At 46.3% G+C, this 25,057-nt stretch overlaps 1 protein-coding gene across 2 annotated transcripts in view; it reads right to left on the reverse strand.

Annotated features, from left to right (window-relative positions):
• The window catches only part of LOC147107559 (amine oxidase [flavin-containing]-like), a 206,961-nt gene that overhangs the window by 69,156 nt on the left and 112,748 nt on the right, over positions 1 to 25,057 (reverse strand). The window contains exon 4 of one of the 2 annotated variants that reach the window (XM_086006683.1): positions 9,496 to 9,600. The exons of the other annotated variant lie outside the window; for it this stretch is intronic. Within the exon in view, the coding sequence (XP_085862809.1) occupies positions 9,496 to 9,600 (105 nt within the window). The remainder of the gene's footprint in view (positions 1 to 9,495; positions 9,601 to 25,057) is intronic. 2 annotated transcript variants of the gene reach the window in all.

Below are 25,057 nucleotides of genomic sequence, written 5' to 3' on the forward strand. Positions count from 1 at the left end.
ACGAGTCACATCCTGCCAATTAGAGTACCTGCCCATTATCCCTAATCTCTCACTCTTACCGCTCAGTCAATTTCCTAACCACATCAATAATTTGCCTTCCATTCCATGAGCTTCTTCAGCTTTAGCTAACAGTCTCTTATGAGGGACTTTATCAAATGCCTTCTGGAAGTCCATATAAATAACATCCATAGACATTCCCCTGTCCACTACTTTAGACACCTCTTCAAAAAATTCAATCAGATTCGTCAGGCATGACCTACCCTTTGCAAATCCTTGCTGGCTCTTTGATCAGCTGAAAATTTTCAAGGTGTTCATTAACTCTGTCTTTAACTACAGAGTCAAGTAATTTCCCAACAGCGGGCTAACTGGTCTATAATTCCTGGTTTCCCTCTCTCACCTTTCTTAAATAACGAAGTGACATGTGCAATTTTCCAATCTTCCTGAATCAAGAGAACTTTGGAAGATTATAGCTAGGGCATCTGCAATGTACTCACCTACTTCCGTTAAAACCCTAGGATGGAAGCCATCTGATCCTGGGGATGTGTCACTCTTTACATAGGATTACATAGGATACTAGCTGGAGTGCCCGGCGGTGCCGAGGGTTTTTTGAGGGCATGTTGTTATGAAAAAAGTACAAATAATTTTTATATATATAAATGTGTTTGTCTGTCTGTCTGTCTGTGTGGGAAGGAGAGAGCGAGAGAGGGGGAAGGAGAGAGAGAGAGAGGGGGAAGGAGAGAGAGAGAGGGAGAGAGGGGGAAGGAGAGAGAGAGAGAGGGGGAAGGAGAGAGAGGGGGAAGGAGAGAGAGAGAGGGAGGGGGAAGGAGAGAGAGAGAGAGGGAGAGGAGAGAGAGAGAGGGAAGGAGAGAGAGAGAGAGAGGGGGAGGATAGAGAGAGAGGTGGAAGAGAGAGGGGGAAGGAGAGAGAGAGAGAGAGACTGGGGGGAGAGAGAGAGAGAGACTGGGGGAGAAGAGAGAGAGAGAGACGGGGGGAAAAGAGAGAGAGAGAGACGGGGGGAAAAGAGAGAGAGAGACTGGGGAGAAGAGAGAGAGAGAGACGGGGGTGAGAGAGAGAGAGAGAGACTGGGGGAGAAGAGAGAGAGAGACTGGGGGAGAAGAGAGAGAGACTGGGGGAGAAGAGAGAGAGAGAGAGACTGGGGGGGAGGGAGAGAGAGACTGGGGGAGAAGAGAGAGAGAGAGAGACTGGGGGAGAAGAGAGAGAGAGAGAGAGACTGGGGGGGAGAGAGAGAGAGACTGGGGGAGAAGAGAGAGAGAGAGAGACTGGGGGGGAGAGAGAGAGAGACTGGGGGGGGGAGAGAGAGACTGGGGGAGAAGAGAGAGAGAGAGACTGGGGGAGAAGAGAGAGAGACTGGGGAGGAGAGAGACTGGGGGGGGAGAGAGAGACTGGGGGAGAAGAGAGAGAGAGAGACTGGGGGGAGAGAGAGCAAGAGACTGGGGGAGAAGAGAGAGAGAGACTGGGGGGAGAGAGAGAGACTGGGGGGAGAGAGAGCAAGAGACTGGGGGAGAAGAGAGAGAGAGACTGGGGGGGAGAAGAGAGAGAGAGAGACTGGGGGAGAAGAGAGAGAGAGACTGGGGGGAGAGAGAGAGAGACTGGGGGGAGAGAGAGCAAGAGACTGGGGGAGAAGAGAGAGAGAGACTGGGGGAGAAGAGAGAGAGAGACTGGGGGGAGAGAGAGAGAGACTGGGGGAGGAGAGAGAGAGACTGGGGGAGAGAGAGAGAGACTGGGGGAGGAGAGAGAGAGACTGGGGGAGGAGAGAGAGAGACTGGGGAGGAGAGAGAGACTGGGGAGAGAGAGAGAGAGAGAGAGAGAGAGAGAGAGAGAGACTGGGGGAGAAGAGAGAGAGAGACTGGGGGGAGAGAGAGAGACTGGGGGAGGGGAGAGAGAGAGACTGGGGGAGAAGAGAGAGAGAGACTGGGGGGAGAGAGAGAGACTGGGGGAGAAGAGAGAGAGAGACTGGGGGGAGAGAGAGAGACTGGGGGAGAAGAGAGAGAGAGACTGGGGGGAGAGAGAGAGACTGGGGGAGAAGAGAGAGAGACTGGGGGGAGAGAGAGAGACTGGGGGAGAAGAGAGAGAGAGACTGGGGGGAGAGAGAGAGACTGGGGGAGAAGAGAGAGAGAGACTGGGGGGAGAGAGAGAGACTGGGGGAGAAGAGAGAGAGAGAGACTGGGGGGAGAGAGAGAGAGAGAGAGACTGGGGGGAGAAGAGAGAGAGAGAGACTGGGGGGAGAGAGAGAGAGACTGGGGGGAGAAGAGAGAGAGAGAGAGAGAGAGACTGGGGGGAGAAGAGAGAGAGACTGGGGGGGAGAGAGAGAGACTGGGGGGAGAGAGAGAGAGAGAGAGAGAGAGAGACTGGGGGGAGAAGAGAGAGAGACTGGGGGAGAGAGAGAGAGAGAGAGAGACTGGGGGAGAAGAGAGAGAGAGAGACTGGGGAGAAGAGAGAGAGAGAGAGACGGGGAGGAGAGAGAGAGAGACTGGGGGAGAGAGAGAGAGACTGGGGGAGAAGAGAGAGAGAGAGACAGAGAGAGAGGCTGGGGGAGAAGAGAGAGAGAGAGAGAGAGAGAGAGAGACTGGGGGAGAGAGAGAGAGACGGGGGAGAGAGAGAGAGACTGGGGGGGAGAGAGAGAGAAACTGGGGGAGAAGAGAGAGAGAGAGAGAGACTGGGGGGGAAGAGAGAGAGAGAGACGGGGGGAGAAGAGAGAGAGAGAGACTGGGGGAGGAGAGAGAGAAAGAGAGAGAGACTGTGGGGGAGAGAGAGAGAGACTGTGGGGGAGAGAGAGACTGGGGGAGAAGAGAGAGAGAGAGAGACTGGGGGAGAGAGAGAGAGACTGGGGGGAGAGAAAGAGAGACTGGGGGGGAGAAAGAGAGACTGGGGGAGAAGAGAGAGAGAGAGACTGGGGGGAGACTCACCGCCGCCACCAACTACTCGCAGCACGGTTGCAGCCGGCCGTCTCCTGGCGCGGCGCGCCAAGCTCAGGTAATGAGGAGGGTGGCGGGTAGAGCGGAGCCCTGGGCCCGACCTCCCGCTCGGAGCCCGGGAGCCCCGGGGCGGCGGCACTGCCTGCAGCGGGCGGAGAGCAGCCCCGAGTCCCCCCTGCGTGAGGAGGAGGAGGAGGGGCTGCGGCAGAAAACGCTGCCCCGCTCACAGCCATCACAGCAGGAGCCCGCTTCTTCCCCCGGCCGGCCAATCGCGGCCTAGTGCTCAGGCCCGGCTGGGCTCTCGGGACGCGACTCACCCCGGGGGGTGAGGGGGAAGGGGGGGAGGGAAGGTGGGAGGGGGGGAAAGGGGGGTAAGGGGGAAAGGGGGGGTAAGGGTGTGTGGCGGGGAAAGGGGGTGGCGGGAAGGGGGAGGTGGGAGGGGAAGGGAAGGGGGGGTGGGATGGGGGAAAGGGGGGAGTGGGGGGGAAGGGGGGAAAAGGGGGGGAAGGGGGTGTGTGGGAGGGGGGAAAGGGGGTGTGGGAAGGGGGTGTGGGGGAGGGAAGGGGGGAGGAGGGGGGAGGGAAGGGGGTGGGGGAGGAAAGGGGGTGTGGGGGAAGGAGGAGGGAAGGGGGGAAAGGGATGGGGGGAGCCAGCAGACCCTCTCCCCTCTGCCAGTGTTGAGAGTTGCGCTGCCGGCAGTTGGAGAAGGCTAGGCCCCGGGGCCTCGGGCACCCGCACTGACATGGCCCAGCCGAGCCCAGCGCCCCGGGCAGCCCGAGCTCCGCAGCCGCCGTTCGGTCGCAGGCCACAAAGCACCCGAGCCCAGCGCCGGCGATGGCTCCGCGGAGCTCCGTACCGCCCCGCCAGCCTTTACAAAGATGGCGGCGGTGGCTACGCTCGGCTCAGTCCTGCCCCGCCAGCCTTTACAAAGATGCCGGCGATCGCGGGCCACTTGTTGAGCGTGACGGGAGGTGCCTAGCTCGGGCGTGGCTGGGGAGGAGAGGCTGAGGCTTCGAGGCCTGCAGGCGGGGTAGCCCTGGAAGGTTGCGGCGCCCGGCGGAGGTAGCGAGTCAAGAGGAAAAAGGGTGAAAGGTAGGAAAATTAATGAGGTTAGAGAAAATATTTACAAATGAATTAAAAAAATTTTAAAACAATTTAATTGTGTTACTTAATGCGTCGGGTGGCCGCGCTGGGGATAAAAAAAATGGCGGGGAAGTATCGGGAGGCTGCAGGATTAGGCCCGCCCACACACGGCATGAAACACCCCCGGTGACGCACGGATTGGTCAACTATCAGGTCACTGACGTGTAGGATTGGTCAATCGTCACGTCAGTCAACGCTAATGAGCGGTAGGATTGGTCAACCGCTAATGAGGGGATTTTTGAGGATTTTTGAACGTTTTTTGAATACTGTCCGAACAATTTTTGTCTGACCAAAAAGTAAATACGCCTATTAGACTTCCCTAATGATAAGCTTTCTTTTGATATAACGTGTGTAGGTACGCTGTATAACTTTTGATTGTATAGCCGGGCAGACAGACAAACAGGCAGACAGACAGACAGAGACAAACTCTTTTTATGGCACAGAACCAGGCCATTCGGCCCAACCAGTCCATGCGGACATTTAATCTCTACTCGAGCTTCCTCCTGTATTTCCTCATCTAACTCTATAACCTTCTATTCCCTTCTCCCTCATATGATTATCTAGCCTCCCCTGAAATGCATCTATACTATTTGCCTCAACTAGTCCCTGTGGTAGCAAGTTCCACATTCTCACCACCCTCTTGGTAAAGAAGTTTCTTCTGAATTCCCTATTGGATTTCTCAGTGGCTATCTTATATTGATGGCCTCTAGTTTTGCTCTTCCCCACAAGTGGAAACATTCTCTCTGTAACTACTCTATCAAAACTTTTCATAATTTTAAAGACCTCTATTAGGTCACCCCTCAGCCTTCTCTTTTCAAGAGAAAAGAGATCCAGCCTGTTCATCCTTTCTTGATAGGTATACCCTCACATTTCTTGTAAATCTTCTCTGCACCCTCTCCAGTGCCTCTATATCCTTTTTATAATATGGCGTCCAGAATTGTACGCAGTACTCCAAGTGTGGTCTAACCAAGGTTTGATACAGGTTTAACATAACTTCACTACTTTTCAATTCTATCCCTTTAGAAATAAACCCGAGTGCTTGGTTTGCTTTTTGTATGGCCTTGTTAACCTGTGTCACTACTTTTAGTGATTTGTGTATTTGTACTCCTAGATCCCTTTGTTCCTCTACCCCACCCAGACTCGCACCCTCCAAGTAATAAGTGACCTCCCTATTCTTCCTACCAAAATGTATTACCTCACAATTATCTGTGTTGAAATTCATTTGCCAATTATATGCTCATTCTACAAGTTCATTAATGTCCTCTTGTAATTTGTTGCAGTCCTCCTCAGTATTGGCTATACCCCAATTTGGTGTCCTCCGCAAATTTAGAAATTGTGTTTTCGATTCCAACGTCTAAATCATTAATATAAATTATGAACAGCAGTGGTTCCAGCACTACCCACCTTCCACCACTGTGAATAGCTACGCTTTACCGCTCCTCTCTGCTTTCCATCTTGAAGCCAGCTAGCTATCCATTCTGCTACTTGTCCCCTGACTCTGCATTCTCTGACCTTATTCATTAGTCTATTATGTGGTACCTTATCGAAGGCCTTTTGAAAATCTAGATAAATTATATCTACTGCATTATCCTTGTCTACTCTCTCTGTTAACTCTTCAAAAAATTCAATGAGGTTGGTCAAGCAAGACTTTCTCTTTTGAAATCCATGCTGACTATTCATTATTATATTTTTAGCTTCTAGATGTTCTTCTATTTTCTCCTTTAGTAGGGATTCCATAAATTTTCCTACCACCAATGTAAAGCTAACTGGTCTCTAGCTTCCTGGACATGTTCTATCTCCCTTCTTAAATATAGGTACTGTATTATGTTAGCTATCTGCCAGTCCTCTGGCACTACACATTTTTTAACTTATTATTAAATATGTGTAGTAATGCCCTCTGCTATCTCTTCCCTAAATTCTTTTAAAATGTACGGATTTAATCCGTCCGGACCAGGTTTTTTTTCCTCTGAGTTTGATTAGTTTATTCAATATATCTCTTATTATTTTAAAAGCATTTATTTCATTACTAATCTCATGATCCAATGTCATGTCCACCGATTCTATCTCCCTGGTAAATAATGAAGCAAAGTAATTATTTAATATTCCTGCCATCTCTCTATCGCTGCCTTATTCCCATCCTGACCTTCCTTTTTTTTATTTATGTGTCTGTAAAATATTTTACTATTTTGTTTTATGTTCCTTCATAATTTAATTTCATAGTTCCTCTTTTCCTTCTTAATTTTTTTTGACTTCTCTCTTAATCTCTTCATATTCTCCCTTATGCTCTCCCCTGCTGCCCATGTACTTAATGTATGCCTCTTTCCTTACCCTCAATTGTTCCCTTATGGTTTTATTCATCTATGGTGTCCCATTAGTGTTTAGTTTGTTCTTTTTTTTAGCGTAATATATTTTTCCTGGACTCTGTTGAACACTGTTTTAAATATTTCCCATTGCTGTTCTACATCATTGTTTACCAATATTGTTGTCCATTTATTTTCCCAAGTTCTATTCTCAGCCCCTCAAAATCAGCTTTTCTCCAATCTATTACCCTGGCCTTTGTCATACTTATGTCCTTCTCAATTATTATCTTAAAGCATATTGTATGATATTATGGCCACTTTTGCCTAGATGTTCCCCTACTTTTACCTCTCTTATCTGCTCTGGTTCATTCCCCACCATTAGATCCAATAGCGAATCCTCCCTTGTTCGGCTTTTTACATATTGGGTTAGAAAGGAGTCCTTTACACATTGTAGGAACTCCATTCCCTTATCCCCTTTACCTACCTCTTCTGTCCAATTAATATCGGGGTGGTTGAAATCCCCCATGATTATTATTCTACGTTTTTTACTCATTTTCCTAATTTGTTTGCATATTTCTTCCTCCACCTTCCTTCCACTATTAGGTGGCCTGTAGACTATCCCCATTAGTGTGATTGATCCTTTATTATCTTTTATCTCTATCCACATGGATTCTCTTTCTGTCCACGCTCTTTATTTACCTGCCTCCACTCTGGTCACCGACCAGCTCCGCTCTGCCTCTGCTGCTCGCAGAAATGCCATTATTTTCTTCATTACGTTAATTTTGGCGAGTACCCGTCCCTGATTCAATATTAGTTTCCTTGGGATGTCCGGCATGCAATCCTCTACTTCTACTGTAAATACTGATGCAAAGTAATTACTCAACATGTCTGCCATTTCCTTATTTTCAATATCACCGTTATCAGATTTCAAGGGGCCCACATTGCTCCTGACCATCCTCTTTTTCCTAATATAATTGTAAAACATTATTGTGTTGATTCTGATATCCCTTGCCAGTTTCCTTTCAAATTCCCTTTTTGTAGCTCTTACTATCTGTTTTGTCACCTTTTGTTGTTCTTGGTATCTTTCCCAGTCACCAGGATCTGTGCTTTTTTTTTGCATTTTTGTATGTTGTTTCTTTTTAGTTTTATGTTGCCCTTTAACTCTTTTGTCGTCCATGGCTTTTTTTTTGACAAGTAGAGGTCTTGCCCCTTAGGGGTATAAACTGGTTCTGTATCATGTTAAATTATTTTTTGAACACCTCCCACTGATCATCTGTCGATTTACCCAGTAACATATTTGCCCAGTTTACTGTGGACAGTCTCTGTCTCATCCTGTTGAAGTCAGACATACCTAAATCTAGAATCTTAGTAGCTGTGTAAGATATAATTTGCTGTTCATTGTGACATGGCTGAATTTAATATACCAGCATGCTTCGAGTTCTGCAAACAAACCTTTAAACAGATTTAGTTAACTTCTATAACCCTTTTAGACATGGCATAAGTGGCCCATTGACTACAGATTTAGTTAACTTCTGCAACCGCATCAGACAGAACCTCGAGAGTTCTGCAAGACAAACCTTTAAGCTGATTGAACAATGAGGAACTTCTGTAACCCCTTCAGACATGGCGCAAGCAGCCTTCAGGCCCATTGACTACAGATAAGAGGAAGAAATACCCATGATTGAACAATCGTCAATGTGGTCTGGGACACATACGCATTGGGAGGCCTGCCAAGTTTAAAATGTTATTATCAAAAAATAATTTCCCCAGGGATGACTGAACCCGAGATGACTGCATAAGCCAGGGCTTCTAGCCTGTTTGAACAGGAAGACCCTCCAGATGCACCCGAAGGGCCCATGTTAATGAGCTGCCCTCCTACTGATCCCACATACTCTCGCAAGGTCAGCACTGGAGAGCACAAGTGTGTGCGATCCCACGTGACTCATGGGCTCACATCCCAGCGCAACGTCAAGGCTTTAAAGTCTAACTTTGACCTGATTCTAGCTCTCCTTCTATATGCGCTGTTACAGATGTATTAGAAACAGGAACATTTTGGAAATCTTAGGAGATTGAACAAATCTTTCTATTCCCCCCACCCCCCCCAAGAATAACAAACTAGTATTGACATAACACTATTTCCAGTTTATGACAAAACTGACCAGAACCTATTTAAATAGATAAGATCTCATTAATAATTCTTGAAAGAGTGTATGTATTTGTTTTATTCCTTGCATGTCCTCTTTAAGGATCTGCACCCACTTTGTGTCATGATGGTTGATCTGTGAGCTGTACCTGCATCAAGTTGTCTTAATTCCCAGAATGTTACAGAAGGGAGATACTGGCCTGGACTTTCTCTGGACTTTCTTCTTCAGGGTGGACTTTCAGTGGAGTGGTACTCCTGCCCGCCTCTCCATGTCCACTCCAAGCCTGACCTATTTTCCTGGGCCGGGGCTCATTAGAGATTCCTGCCGTCATGAGGGGGCTCGGCAGTGTCAGTGAGGAAACTCTGGCAGGAATGCAGTTGCAGGACCAGAAGTTCCAACAAGTGGCTTAAAAGGACAGACGCACCCCAAAGATTGGAAAGAGGTCTTCCACTGAAGATTGAGGTCTTCAGTAGATAAGTCTCTGGGGTCGTGTGGCGAGAGAGGCGGCTGTTACAGGGCTCCCTCCCTCCATTTGGGTATTTACTGCTGCTTTCTGGGGCCTACCGCCACCTTCTATATGGCAGCCCCGGGAAGTGGCAGCAACGGTGGCAGGGAGCAAGAAAGTCCATCAGGATCTCAGGCCCCAGGACACCTGACCCCGAGTTCCTCCCACCATTTACATGTGGCAGGTGGGGATGCAGTGTGCAGCATGGGTCCTAGTGGGGGCCTGGGAGGGAACTCCGAGGCAGGTGGTGGGGCATCTATAGGCTTCACTTTTACGGCATTCTTCACCACAATTATACCCAATTTTGGGATCGCAGAAGAGAATTTCCCCCACTGTTACTTGTGCTCAAAAAGGGAAAGCACCATGTACATATTTACCTTTAGGTTTCATCACTGGGATAATTCTCAGATTAACACCACAACTTTTGTCAAATGCATTATTTGAAGACCCTTAAAATTACTCTTTACCTCCTTTCCCATGTCATCCAAGGTTCTCCATAGGTTGTTGTAATCCATGTAGGCAAATGGATTCCACATAGGTGGGAAAGCACCCTTGAAAGGATAGGATTTGCCCTGAAACAAAAAATAAATCAAAAATAGGAGTTGGTTTTCCGTAAGAACCCCTTTTGGGACTGACCGTGCAATCTGACCAATGAAGGTATAACTGATTTTTAAAATTAATCACAATGCCAAACATTGTAGGAGACTTCAATTTGTTATATGTACAAATATCAAATAATCCACTGACATTCCAGGTGGAGTTCATAGAAAGCATCACAAGTGTTCAAAGTGAACAGCCTCTCAATGAAACAGTTAATGCAGTATGAAGGTTCTACCACTAATATTAACATTTTATTCAATCGAAGAGAATGTGGGTCAGAGAATCAGATGTGAAGGCCAAGGCTCCCAACTAGTGCCGCTCCCTAGTATCCAGTAACTAAAATTAATCACTGTAAAGTCAAAAGCACCAAGAATTGAATCCACTGATCCCTGCACTCAATTCTCCAATCGATACTATTTTCAAGGAATGCTTCACACTGGGAACCTTGCCTCACAAAATGTAATCTATTGTTTCACATGCCTAGATCTAACAATAGTGGAAGATAAACGCATACATGACAGCCTGCAACAAGTTAAATTCCTTTTTATTTCATTTCAGGACTTCTATTGGTGGTCTGGGATCACATTGCAGAATTCAGTTTTTTTCTGTGAAAACCAAAATCCAGTGGCCTCGTCTATGATGTATGAAAGAAGTAATTACAATGGGAATGCAGTGGGGCATGAACTTGTCCTAATTGAAGCTGCAGCTATATTCAATATTCCATCAGTTGTATTATAGGGAAAAGAAAACTGATGCACACAAAAGTGCAATTTTGGCAGTGGTGGATTTAGAAATTTTCAACGGAGGAGGTGAGCTCTCGTGACACAGAATGTATTTCTGAAGGGGTTTTGGGGACACCAAAATTGTTTTTGATACTTTTTTGGTGAAGTTTCCAGCATTTTGAAATGTACTGAGATTCAACACTTAAAGCCAAAAATGATTTATTCTGGATGGATGTACACTAATCGATCCCCTGTGGCTTTGTACAGTGGGATAGATTTTGACTTCAGGTGGTTTTCGGGCAGGTGGTGGGCGAGGCGCTTGGACTGCCTGATGAGATCAGGCTGAGGCTCGAGCCATTTTCATGGTTGGGCTTCATTTAAATTTAATTTCCAACGGTGACAGGCAATCTACCCAATGCAGGGTGGGGCTGGTGCCCATTTAAAGCATGCTTGCACATCGTTTTACAATCCTGAAATTATTGCTGGAATTTTGTGAGGTTTGAACTGCAAGACGTCATGTTCACAAGCTTCTAGATTCAGGAACACAGCAGTGGAGATCCTTGTGGGTTCGCAGTCTGACAGGAGGGTGACAAGACAGACTTGGAAGCAGGTCTGAAGCGAGTTAGCCGACAATGTGAACATACGGACTAGCACTCCTAGTACATGGATTTGATTTTGACACAGTCAAATCAAAACGTTCAACAACAACTATGGCACAGGTTGCCGGCTGGTTCAGTGAACACTGATTTGCTGAATTCCTTCAAGCGAGAGCTGGACCTATTTCTGGCTGTGGGCGGAAATCACCCCATACAAGAAGTAGGTCCCGTAATGTTAATCAGGACCGAGGTCGTCTCCTGGACTAGTTTCGATCGCTTAAGGGGGTCGGAGAGGTATTATCCAGATTTCTTCCCCTAATTGGTCTGGGGATTTATCTGTTTTTTTTCGCCTCTCCCAGGAGATTACATGGCTTCGGGTGGGGCGTGGAGTGTCTGTATGGGACAGGCTAGGGGAACCAGTAGGTCTTTTCCTGTCCGTCATTTTTCGTATGTTTGTATCTTCTTCTTCTTCTTAGGCAGTCCCTCGGGAACCGAGGATGACTTGCTTCAACATTAAAAATGAGTTCACAGGTGACTGATGAGTCCAATGCGGGACCTACAGTCTCTGTCACAGGTGGGGCAGACGGTGGTTGAAGAGGCGGGTAGGTGGGGTGCTTGGGTTGACGTGCGCTCCTTGCGCTACCTGCGCTTGGCTTCCGCTTGCTCCCGGCGAAGAGACTCAAGGTGTTCGGCGCCTTCCCGGATGCTCCTCCTCCACTTTGTGCGGTCTTGGGCCAGGGATTCCCAGGTGTTGGTGGGGATGTTACACTTTTTCAAGGAGGCTTTGAGAGTGTCCTTGAAGTGTTTCCTCTGCCCACCTGGTGCCCTCTTGCCGTGTCGGAGCTCCGGAAGTACAGCGCTTGTTTTGGGAGTCTCGTATCGGGCATGCGGACGATGTGACCCGTCCATCGGAGCTGATTGAGCGTGGTCAAAGCTTCAATGCTGGGGATGTTGGCCTGAGTGAGAACACTGACGTTGGTGCGCCTATCCTGCCAATGGATTTGCAGGATCTTGCGAAGGCAGCATTGGTGGTACCTCTCCAGTGCTTTGAGGTGCCTGCTGTACATGGTCCATGTCTCTGAGGCATAAAGCAGGGCGGGTATCACTGCTGCTCTGTAGACCATGAGCTTAGTGCCGGGTTTGAGGTCCTGGTCTTCAAACACTCTCTCCTCAGGCGACCGAAGGCTGCACTGGCACACAGTGTGCCAATGTTTGTATATAAACACTGTAATTAACTAAATTCAAAAGGAACACAAGGGGGCAGCAGAGAATCAGCACTGCTGAAGGATGAAAAATAACGAATTGCAATAAATTAATATTTATCACTGTAAATTGAGCTCAAAATTACAGCTTATACTTTTGATGAGGAAAATCTAGCATGGTATACAGCCAAAAGTTAATTACATTCCGTCTGTACTATTGGCCTCATTATTCAAATCTATACATGCGATAAACATTTTTCCCAGATTCTGCACTGTTCGTGCATTGAAACTATAATCAAGGCGTAATTAACAACCTTATTCTGATGTGGCACAACTGACAGGAAGTTACTTGAGATATAGAGTGGAACCCTATTATTGCCACACTCAATTTTCCAGCCAATCTTGTATTGAAAGCATTATGCAGGCTTATAAAACAAAAGGGGAAGAAATGGAAGCACGGCAGAAGTATAAATAGACAAATGAAAGTATGGGAAACACATTGGCCATATTTGGATGGGGCGATCTCATGCTCAAAATCAGAGGGCAGATCTTACTGCCCTCTTCTCGCTGTCATTGCCACCTGCCGCTATGTTGATTGGGGCCTACAGATAGGCACCAAGGCACTTGCTGAAAATAGGTAGCAGCCTCATTATACAAGGAAAATCAGGGTCCTATGACGTCAATAGGACCCCAATGCAATTTTCAAGTACCAGTGATGGAGCACGTGCTCAGTGTTACTGGACATAGAATGGCCAAACCAGCGATCCTTAAATGGATGACTGGAGGCCTCCAAAAATGGGGCAGGTAGGCTTTTTTTTGTGATTTTTGTGGGTTCAGGAGCAACATTCATGCTTAGATGCCCAGGTAATTCTTGCCTGGCTTGCAAATGTGATTGGTTACAGATTAGATGCAGAGATTTGATGATAATCTGAACAACGTGCTATCCGTTGTTGGAAGGGTTGTCATTTCTTCACGGGTGGCTCTTGGGGGTGGGGGGTGGGCTATCAAGATTTGAAGAAGCCTGTTTTCTGAAGCTGTTGCGGAAGACTTTTATACAGCTGCTTTTTAGGAGAATTCCACCCAGTGGAATTGTTACTGACCTGCAAGCAAATACAGATGCTGACTTTAAGAGGAAGATGAGTTGCAGTGCTGTAGTTTGGTAACATAATGTGACAGTTTCTTTTTTTTAACAATTATAAATATCAACCACAGAACCACCCACAAATATAACTGCTATTGCAAGTAAATGTTGACATTTTTGTAATGCATTTTTTGTATTGAGATAGTATGACAAAGGTCTTTTCAATGCATTTTGAAACGTAATGCTGCAACCCAACGCAACAATTTTAATGTATAATAGAAAGTGATCAACTACACTCAGACTAGCAGTCAAAAGGATTTAGCTTAATTGTGGGTAACTGGGACAGGATCCTTACCCACTAACACAGTGAAATCATTGGTCTGTAAATTAAATTCAGAGATAAGAGATGCATCTCTGCGTGATATACTAATATTGCAATATATATCTATTATATTAAAATCACTGAGTGGGCCAGAACATTCCATTTGATAATTCCTATGTCAATATTTACCAGCGATACCTGTAGGTGACACTGTGAGACTTGGGGCTAAAAATTGGCCTGAGGCGCCCAAGCGGCGCAAAGTTCGCCTGGGCGCTGGAATTTGCGCCACGATCGCTGCAAATTCAGCTTAAGCGCCCCAAGAGGGACACGGGGCAAGGCTCGAGGCGCTCCGCGTCCCTCTTAGGGCGCTGAATCTGAATTTCGCACCGCAACGTGCCGCAGCGCCAGATGCTGCGGTACTGCAGGCCTTCCTCCCACTGTTAAGGGGGAGGGGCCTGCAACAGCGCGATCCCCGATCGCGGGTGCCGGTAGAAGAGCCCGGCACCAAGGAGAAGTGCCAGGCTCTTGGGAAACAGCCGGCATTGCCGCGGGGGGGGGGGGGGGGGGGGCGGTACCAGGAGGCCAGGGACGGAGGTGCTGGCAGGCGGCCGCTGAAAAAAGCGGCCGCCCCGCACCTCCACCTTAACTTGCGCCTCTGCCGGCGCAGCAAGGCCCCGGGAACCTGGCGCTGTTTGTGAACGGCGCTACAGCGGCGTTCGCAAACAAATTTCGCGATCGGGGTGCTAATGGGGCGCTGCGCACACCGATGACGTCATCGGTGGAGGCACAGCGCAACAGGCTAACACCACCATTAGCGCCCCCACTGAATATCGCGGGAGGCGCAGCCAGTGGTGCTACAGCCACTGACTGCCTCTTTAGGCGCTAAAATGTGGCGCTAGTCACTCAATTTTTAGCCCTTGGTTTTCTATAGTAAATGTCACCTTACATTAGCTGCTAAAACAATAACTGATATATAGCATAGTGAAAGTTATTTGTAAAATAAACAAGTTGGCCCCAATATTTACGGGGAGGCAGGGAGGGTGGGGCTGAAAACGGCCAAAGAACCTGGCAAGGTTGGGGACGCGGAGGGCCTGCCGAACTTAACAGCAGGACCTCATTATAATTTTTTTCTTCTGTTTCCCACCCAGCAGCCAGCCAAATGGATTGCCTGACCGGCGGCCAGGAGAGAAAACCAGCGCCAGGAGGCTGCAGCCAGGGACCCTTGTGGATGGTCCGTGTTCAATGGGGAGGGGGTAAGATCGGCGTTGTGGGAGAGAGGCCATCGGGGCTGGTGGTGGGGCGGGGGGGGGGCGGTCGGCGATCGTGGTGGGGGGAGAATAGACCGTGATTGGCGGGGGGGGGGGGGCCAACGACTTCCTTGAAGGGCTAGGGTGAGCACTCCTGCTCCTCCTGTCCACAAGGAGTGCTGTAAATGGCACTTAGCATTTGGAGGCGGCAACTCCCGCTGCCCTTTCACTGCTGGGTTACCTGACCCCTGGGAAATCCGTGTGGCATCTGTAAAATGTAAATAGGGCTCCCAATTGCACTGTGGGAGCCCGATTTAAATATGTTAATGAAGTGCCCCACCTCTCCAGGTGGGACACTCGGGACATCACGAAACCCACCGCTGCAAAAACGGCAATGGGCGCATACGCGCTGTGTTATAGAATCATAGAAGCACAGAAGCAGGCCATTAGGCCCACCGTGCCTGTGCCAGATCTTTGGTAGAGCTATCCAATTAGTCACACTCCTCTGCTCTTTCCCCATAGCCCTGCATATTTTTCCTTTTTTAAGTATTTATCCAATTCCCTTTTGGAAGTTATTATTGAATCTGCTTCCACCACCCTTTCAGGCAGTGCATTCCAGATCACAACAACTCGCTGCGTAACAATGTTTTTCCTCATGTCGTCTCTGGTTCATTTGTCAATTACTTTAAATCTGTGTCCTCTGGTTACTGACCCTTCTGCCACTGGAAGCAGTTTCTCCTTATTTACTCTATCAAAACCCGTCAAGATTTTGAGCACCGCTATCAAATTTTCCCTTAACCTTTTCTGCTCTAAGGTGAACAACTCCAGTTTCTCTAGTCTCTCCCGCATCCCTGGTACCATTCTAGTAAATCTCCTCTGCACCCTCTCTAAGGCTTGGACATCCTTCCCAAAATGTGGTGCCCTGAATTGGCCACAATACTGCAGCTGGGGCCTAACCAGTGTTTTATACAGGTTTAACATTACTTCCTTGCTTTTGTACTCTATGGGCTCAAATTTATCAATGGGGACGTGATGGAGGCGGGACTTCCACTTTCTGGGTTGCAGTCCCGCCTCCATCGACTTGTGGCCAACCCACGCTATTTTCCCTTGATTGACCTTGTTAAGCCCGCCCAGTGGGCTCAGCAGGCCAATTAAGTGACACCTGGTTACTGGTGACGTCAGTGATTGACATTTTATCTGTTAAGAGCTTTTGACAGATGAAAAATCAGCGTTTGACAGCTCTGTGAAGCTGTCAAACACTAACAATCTGTCTTGTAACTTGAGTCCTTCTACTCAGACTCAGTTAGAGATCTCTCCAGACCAGAAAGCAGAATGCTGCAGCTTTTGACAGTTCAGTGGCCATTCTGCTTTCTGTGCCGGTGAACTGAGGGACTCCCGAGAACTGAAGGGAGGAAGCAGGAGAAAGTAAAGGTAAGTAAAACTTATTAAAACACTTTACACTTACCTCACACACTTACCTCTGCACACATGCACCCATCACTCACCTGCACAATGGGCATCTTGACCCCTCCAACCCCTTCAGACCGACAGTCCGCCTCGCTAACTTGGCGTAGTTCGGAGCCGTCGGGAAGCCCACACTTCAGGGCTAAATATAGGGATTAGGCAAAAAACTGCCTGTTAACTACCTGTTAACAGGCAGTTAATTGGCACTAATCCCCTTCCCGCCTCGGGGAGGCGGCTCCCAGCACAGGTCGGATACCCGCCTCCTGGGACATTGGCACGGGGGCAGGATGGGTTCCTGCCCCCCGATTCTGCAATTTTCCCACCACTCCCGCCTCCAAACCCGCCTCCACGGGGCTTGGAAATTCGAGCCCTATGCCTTTTTAACAGCCTTCTCACCTTGTCCTGCCACCTTCAAAGACTTGTGTACGTAAACCCCCAGGTCTCTCTGTTATTGCACCCTCTTTAAAATTACACCATTTAGTTTATATCGCCTGTCCTCATTTTTCCTACCAAAATGAATCACTTCACACTTCTTTGCATTAAATTTCATCGGCCATGTGCCTGCCCATTTCGCCAGTCTGTCTACGTCCTACTGAAGTCTGTTACTACCCTCTCCATTGTTTACTATATTTCCGAGTTCTGTGTCATCAGCAAACTTTGAAATTATACCTTGTATACCCAAGTCCAGATCATTAATATATATCAAAAGGAGCAGTGGTCCCAATACCGACCCCTAGGGAACACTACCGCACACTTACCTTCAGTCTGAAAAAACAACCGTTCACCGCTACTCTCTGCTTTCTGTCCCTTAGCCAATCTTGTATCCACACAGCCACTTCCCCTTTAATCCAATGGGCTTCAATTTTGCTAACAAGTATTTTCATTTTTAACCACCCCCTGAGCCTCTTCCGCCCATTGTGTGGGGCATTAATATCGAGGCCGTGGAGTCTGCATATAGTTACAGGCTCTGAGCACCGAGTGTCATTGTAGAGCAGCCTATTTTTCTGAAGTATCTTTCACTCAGCAAACAGCCATGTTGGTATAGGTAAGTAAATCAGGCATGCAAATATGTGTAAAAGTAAACCATAATTTTTGTTCTTTAAAATATAGTGCCTGATTCAGCTCTCCCAGACTTTGGCAACCCCACCCTATTGGGTAACTGTTCTCCTTTTCAGCAAACTCCAGGAAATCCCTTCACCCACCTGTTTGCTCACATGGTTTTATGCCATTTGCACCTATGCTCTTAAATGTAACCACCTGAGCCCCAGCGAGGTTGCCCACCCCTTATAGCTGAGGACATACAAATTCTCAGAGCCATCTGCCTCTACTATGGCTCCAAATAAAACATAGGGAGATTTTGAGCCCTCCCGCTCAGCAGAAACGATGCAGTAGCACCCCGAAAATGGTGGGGAAATCCCGTACAGCCGCGTTCCTGGCGTCACTGTCACCGCCACAATTTATGCTGTACATAGGACCACATTTGTCATTTTAGAACAGTACTTGCTCCATCCAGTATCAGCTGGAGGTCCAGCCAAAGAGGAGCCCAAAGGTAAGTTTAACTGAATTTTTGGAGGGGGCCAGGAGGAGTAGGTGTGATCCTCCAGGTTCCACAAAACCAGAGCTGCTGCCACACCGGGTTTCCCCCCCACCCCCCTGCCTGAGATTGCACCCCCTCCTATGGCCCAAGCTTCTTCCACCACACACCGGCCGAATCGCCCAATATTGCAACGGCCCAGATCAGACATGCTTCCCCATGACACTCATTTTCTGCCCACAACCTAAATCAGTTGGGTTGGGGGGGGTGGGTAAATCTATCCCACACTTCATTCTCCCTTCCAAAATAGTACAATAGAACTTCCCAACAGTTGTGCACAGGTGAGGGAAGGTTGGTAGATGACTCCTGCACTTTTGTTATTTCCTACCCTTGGTTCAAACTGTATCATACCAAACAATGCACCACTGAATTGCTAATCAATGCAGATATTAAATGGTAGTAGAAAATAGCTTTAATGATAGGTAATATATCTTGATATTACTTTTTCAAGTTAGCATCTCTCACTGCATCATATAATTGTTTATTAGTTCCTATGTCAGGTCACAACAAGATAAATTAATAGGAGCCAAGCTTTGGGTCTGTCTACATGTACGTGTACAGAATCTGTTTGCAGCATCTGTGGTGCATCAGAGACTGTATATGAACTGCAGGTATCATTGTCATCATCTTATTCCATACCTGCTACAAATCAGTGAAACTTCACTAACAGAAAGAAATATGAAGGGCATTAATTTCTATGAGGCTTCTCCTGATTATCTACCGTAACTTCCACGGATCTGCTGCTGACATTATAACGGAAATTCAACCCCGGAGTGTTTACTGATATCCAAATGTAGTGAAGATTAGTCCAAGGTGAAGACTGTTAAGCATCTGTAAGAAACCTGAGTAAGTGTTGTTTAATGTAACAAGAGATGTCTCATTCAGATTATGGTTCCAACTGTGGTGGTTTGGGATACTGCTTTTTGTCACTGATCTGCAGTATTCCTGATTGAGAGGTCTATATTGTTGTCTTCAGCTGTAAAGTTCCCTTTATATAATGTCTGTGCTTAGCTACATTTCCTTGAATATTGATGATGATGACCCCACTCTGCAGATCATGCCCTTATTTGCTTGAGTTCTTAGATGTAGACTATAAACAAAAAAAAGTGAAATTGTAAAATTGTACCACTCTGACTTGAAAGGGTACAACAATGTTCCCTTTAATTTTGTTTTGGATGCGCGGCCCCTTTAAGCGGCTGAACGGCCCATTCAAAATACTGCGCATGCACGGTCTTTCCCTATTTAAAGGCAGGGGAGCTGGCTGCGTGGGAGCTGCAGAGTGCTGCGTGGCCACGCAGCTTAAAGGGAACATTGGTGTGCAATGGTTGAATGATTCCACTTCTCACTATTCTTTCTTTACGCTGTTTCTCCATGGTTCACGTCGATTTTCCACTCAAATTACGGTGGGGAAATCCAGGTGTATATCTTTATTGCACTGGTGATGTATTTGTGTAAAAAGTAAAATCAAGGCTTTAGATTATCACAGCTAGAGTCTTCATTAAAAATAACGTCAAGGCTACTACTTCCATATTAAACTGCTGTACAGATTCTTCAGAATCTTACCCTTTGTTAAACTCATTGGGGGAGAAATTTGGTATCGCCCTGTTTGGGGCGCAATTATCGGCAGGGCGCAAAGTTTAGCGCCTGGTGCTAATTATCGCCTCCGACTGCAAACTTGGCTTCTATCGCCCCTGGAGGTGATTTGAGCGCTAAATCAGGCGCTACACACCTCTCTTAAGGCGCTAACGCCAAGGAGCGAGGCGCTACCTCAGAGCGCTGGCGAAGCTCATGTGATGTCAGTCAGCAATGGAACACAGACACACTGGCGCCGTCCAGTTCTTAAAGGGGGGGGTCGATCTTGCTCTCCAGCCACACCCTGCTCATTGCAGCCTTGAATCTCGGCCTGGAGAGACCTGTACATCAATTCTGCTGGAAAGAACAATGGGTAGCCTCAGGGAAAGAGCTCAGACTGCAGCCCCCATAGTCTCTTCTAAATCGATGCAAGGAAGGTCAAATCAAAATGAACCTGCAAAGTGCTGCTCAGTACCCAAAACTCCTTCACACAGCGTTGAATCTCTCCAGAAGTCTCTGTCTGTCTCTCTCTCTCTCTCAGAATGTGTGGTGCAAAAATGTCGCCGACAAAAAAAGGCAGGAAGCGGCCACCTTTAAATAGCGCTCCCCCGTCCCTTCCCGACTGCAAAACGTTCCCCTCTACCTGTTGTTGCTAGCGGCAGGCAGAAAGGCAGGGGGCGCCATTCAGTATCTGGTCCGGGGTGCTGCACGCTCGACTGACGTCACGATCTGCGGGCGCAGGAGATCATGGCGGTAGTGTTTAGCGTTGCCGCAAAATGTCTGGTTAATTTTGCGAGCGGCGCAAACATCGTCACACCCGGGCGCTAGTTGCTTTGCACCCCATTAGCGCACTCTTAGGGCACTAACGGGAGGCGCTAATCAACCGAATTTTTCCCCCATTAACTCACCTAGCATAAAATACTAATTTCTCGATTTGCCACACAATTTTATCAGCCTTAAATAGGAAAATCAGACTTTACAACTTACTTTTCACTAAAGATGTATAAATCCACAGATCAGAGCTAAATATAGTTGAATACTCCATCAGCTTATTTTTCTATTATTATACCACTTTTTACTCATGTCTATTTTCCTGCTAAAATGAGAGAAAGAGTAGACCTAGTTCGCTATTGTTTTAAATTGAATCATTGATAAGGAACAGTGACTCTTTAGATCAGAGAATTTCATAGAACTGTTTTCTATTGCGACCTTGTCCCTGGTACTTTTTGCTTTTAATGCAACCTCTAGACCAGGTATCGAATGTTTTCCATAGACTTTGCTCTATTGCAAAGAAGAATTAATGATCTGTTATATCACATCTGTAGCAGCCAATCTGAAGCCCTGATTTTACTTTTAGCACAGCTATCTCACATATGCAATAAAGGTTTACAAGAGACCTGCTCTAGATATAAGTGCCTAATTGCACTTTATCAGCCACCATATAAAAGGATTTATCTGAATTGTGCTAGTGTTTTTGCAAGGTGGGAATGCAAGTCGAAAAATCCATAAAAAAGGCAAATGCAATTGTGGGTTTGAATCATAGAGGCATTTGAATATACAAGCAAGAAAGTGATGTTGAAATTGCATTGATTAGGACACAAATGAAATATTGGCCTTGATTTTAACCCCCCCACCACTGACTGGCAGGATAGGGTCGGGTGTTAAAATATTGGGATGGTGTAACCCGACCTCACTCCCGACCGTTTAAATTTTTTAAAACTCAAACAAGGCAATTGATGAGGCTCCTGCAAAAGGCAGGCGGAGGCCTGATTAGGAACATAGGAACAGGAGTACGACATTTAGTGCGTCGAGCCTGTTCCACCATTCAGTGAGATCATGGCTGATCTGTGACCTAACTCCATATACCCACCTTTGCTCCATAGATTTTTGTTAACCAAAGGTATTAAGCGATATCAATCTCAGATTTAATATTGACAATTGATCTAGTGTCAATTGCCGTTTGTGTAAGAAAGTTCCAAACGTCTACACTTCAAACACGTGTGTAGACGTGTTTCCTAACTTCACTCCTGGCTCTAATTTTTAGACTATGCCCCCTAGTCCTAGACTCACCAATCTATCGACCCTATCAGTTCCCCTTAATATCTTGAAAACTTGGATTAAATCTCCCCATAATCTTCTAAATTCCAAAAATACAACCCTAGTTTGTGTAATCTCTCCTCACAATTTAACCCTTGGAGTCCAGGTAAACCTATTCTAGTAAACCTATGTTGCACTCCCTCCAAGGCCAATATATCCTTCATAAGATGCGATGGCCAGAACTGCTCACAGTACTTCAGGTGTGGTCTAACCAGGGCTTTGTATAGTTGAAGCATGACTTCTACCCCCTTGTATTCTCGTCCTCTAGATATCAAGGCCAGTATTCCATTAGCCTTTTTGATTAAAATGTCATGAACAGGTATAGAAAATAATGATCTATGTTACTGGGCCCCAAAGTCTCTTGGGGCCTCCACTGTTTTTAGCTTTTCATCATTTAGAAAGTACCCTGTTCTTTCCTTTTTAGGTTCAAGGCGGATGACCTCACATTTGCCTATATTGAAAGCCGGAAAGCTCCCCTGCAACCTTCCCGCCTCACCATTAATATCGGGGCCATTGTGTGCGGTTCTGAGGTCCGCGTTATTGGAAGCATATTAGAGCCATACGGCAAAGATTCATTGGACTGTCACCTGGAATGAGAAGCTGTACTTATGAAGTAAAGCTTTAAAAGTTGGAGCTTATATCACTGGAACAGAGGAGATATGGGTTTTCAAAATTCTGAAGAGTTTTGAGAGGGTAAACAGTGAAAGACTGTTTCCATTGGTTGACAGATCAGTAACAAAGTTACGATTATCCTTAGAGAAATGAAGGGGGAGGTTAATGGAATTTTTTTCACGCAAGAGTTATTAGGATGCTTTACCAAAAGTGGCTATTAAGGTATAGACTAGAACAGCATTTAAAATTGTATGTGACAAGAAAGAATAAAATAATATTGGGAGATAGGATTAGCATGGATAGCTCCAGTTGAAGAGCTCGTACCAACACGGGTGCGATGAATCGAATGGCCTCCTTCTGTGTTATAATTTCTCTGATTCTCTCCAGAACAACAGGTGCTGCACTCCAAACTGTAACCCACCATGTGAAATGCTTTGAGCTGTATTGTGGTACGGCACTATGTAAATGAGAGTTTGTGTCTTTTTTTTTTACTTTCAGGTACAAACTAAATCCTCATAAATCTCTGAAAAATCAAGAAATCAAAATTCAATCTGTGCTAAAATGTCTCTTTTCCTCATCATCACTGTTCAAGAGCTCATCTAATCTGTGTGCAAAGATCAAGAGAGGAGAGAGAAAATAATAATTTTCCCTTCCTTGTTAGAGCTGACCTATCTGTTCATCACACCACAGGGCACCTGATACTATTCCATCTTGTAGCTTCATTAGGGGAGATGGGACAAGGCACCAATTATCCAGCTGAGTGAGTTGTTAACTCCATAGTTTCAGATCTTATTCTCAGATACTGGCACAGAATACACTGTGTCCTTCCTCCCACCTTATTTTTGCCATATCTATCTTTTCAGACCTCCCACAGCGACTGGATATGCAACATATGAATTCGAGGTAATATATTTATTTATTCGCAATACCCTATTAATAATCATCAGGTCCCATGGTGCTTATGCACTTTCCATTGCATTTAATGCCCCTCATTATTTCTTGATACAGGATATATTTTGCACAATTGTGTCCCTCATGTATGGCTCCGATGTTTACGGGGTGGCAGGGAGGGAGCAGTGGTGGGGTGGGGGGGGGGGGTGGCGGGGTGGTCGGAGGCCAGTGCGAGGGAGATCGTGGAGGAGAGGGAAGCAGGACACGGAGAGGGAAGCAGGACACGGAGAGGGAAGCAGCTTTGCTTGAGGGACCAGTGGGGAAGCACTCCTGCTCCTCCTGGCCCACAAGCAGTGCTAGAAGTAGCACTTAACTGCTGGATCTGGCCATTCTCGCCCCCCTTCAGCTGCTGGGTTTCCCAAGCCCCGGGAAACCATGCTGGAGGCGTTAAATCCAAAGGAACATTAAATGAATGTCAAAAAGCACTCATTTGCATCCAATTATCAGCTTAAATGGTGTCTTCACTGCCCACCCGCCTGCGCTAATGATCGTGCCGACTCCAGTGAGCAGGTTACTCGCATGCAGCCAAACGTGCCTCAGTTAAACCCAGAGTGGGCACGTTGGAGCTGGTTTACGGTCGCGCTTCATTTTTTACTGAATTTAACTACGCACCTGACCCCCAACTCATCTATTCTTGCCTATTAAAATTCACACCAACTCTCGACAAGTTGCAAGAAAGTTAGTTATTTCAGTCTCAAAGTTTTTGGCATAGTGGCAGGAATTCTTTGTGATTTCTACATACGCTGGCAAGTCTTAGACAATCACAATTAATGGTACTTTCTCTTTTACATGGTATATACAGAACTTCACAATTATTGCTCCTGTAGCTCAGCTACTGACGGTGATTATTTCTCAATGTGGCAGGTTCTTTCAAAATTTGTTTGAAAACAGGCCCCTCCAATGGCTTGACCTGCCAGAGAAAATTGGGAGCAGATCATTCACGCCTTTTTTTTGTAACGTTCTTTGCTTCCTCCGACACCAAGAATGTTTTTTTGATGTTCATCACAGTGCAGAATGTCAATGCTTTCAGTGCTAGCATCAAACACAAACACACACACACGAAAGCATGGACTGAAAAAAGATCAATTGCCCAACAAGCCTCTCCTTCCAGACCACCGAAAAAACACCCCATCATGGATCATGCACCATACCTCGTCCAGCTAGTCTCTTGTGCAATCTTCTGGAAAAATACTCCCTGATCATCAAACATAATTAAGCAAACTCCAGAAATTTCATCCATTCCCACATTCCCATTATTTAGCCCTGGCGTTGTTCTCCAAACACAACAATACTTCCCCTTCCCACTCCCTTGTTACATTTACATGAGAACCATCACATCAAGTATTTGATCATTTCAATCTATATCTATCCCTATTATCTTCAGTCTCATTCACAATAAGATATTATCCATCTCCTTTTTGAAAAAGTTATTTAACACAGTGTGGCAAATGCCTTCTAAATATCCTTCTAATGTGCCTTGACAATCTGCCTTAAACACTAACTTAAAAATCACACTTACTACACCAGCCATCTTTGTGTTCTTTTTAACTCCATGTATCCTCTCTGACACTAGTCATTTCTGTATATTCTTGGAGTTATGCACGTCTTTCTTTCTTGGGAGTGGAAACTTGTGTTAAGAGATTGAGCAGTACAATCACAGACTACTCAGTTTTATTTACATTAATTAATGGATTACACAAAATCCTAGAAGTTTTAGCAAAAATTTAACTCTACTTTTATTAGCTAAACAATTTGTCTCACTAAATTTTATATTTTATCTAAACAAAATATATAGAATAAAACTGGAGAATTGCACACCCACTTATTTCTGATGGAGACTAAGCTCCATTCCCACTGCTATGCCTTTGCTAATTGTATACTAAACTTTGGGAGCAGTAATTGTATAAAAACAACTTTTCCAACTTTCTAAATTATAGCTTTTTAAAAAAAACTAATTTCAATTCATATG

This window comes from Somniosus microcephalus, chromosome 14, assembly GCF_052327205.1.
Source record: "Somniosus microcephalus isolate GS21.2 chromosome 14, FLI_Smic_1.0, whole genome shotgun sequence".
Taxonomy (NCBI): domain Eukaryota; kingdom Metazoa; phylum Chordata; class Chondrichthyes; order Squaliformes; family Somniosidae; genus Somniosus; species Somniosus microcephalus.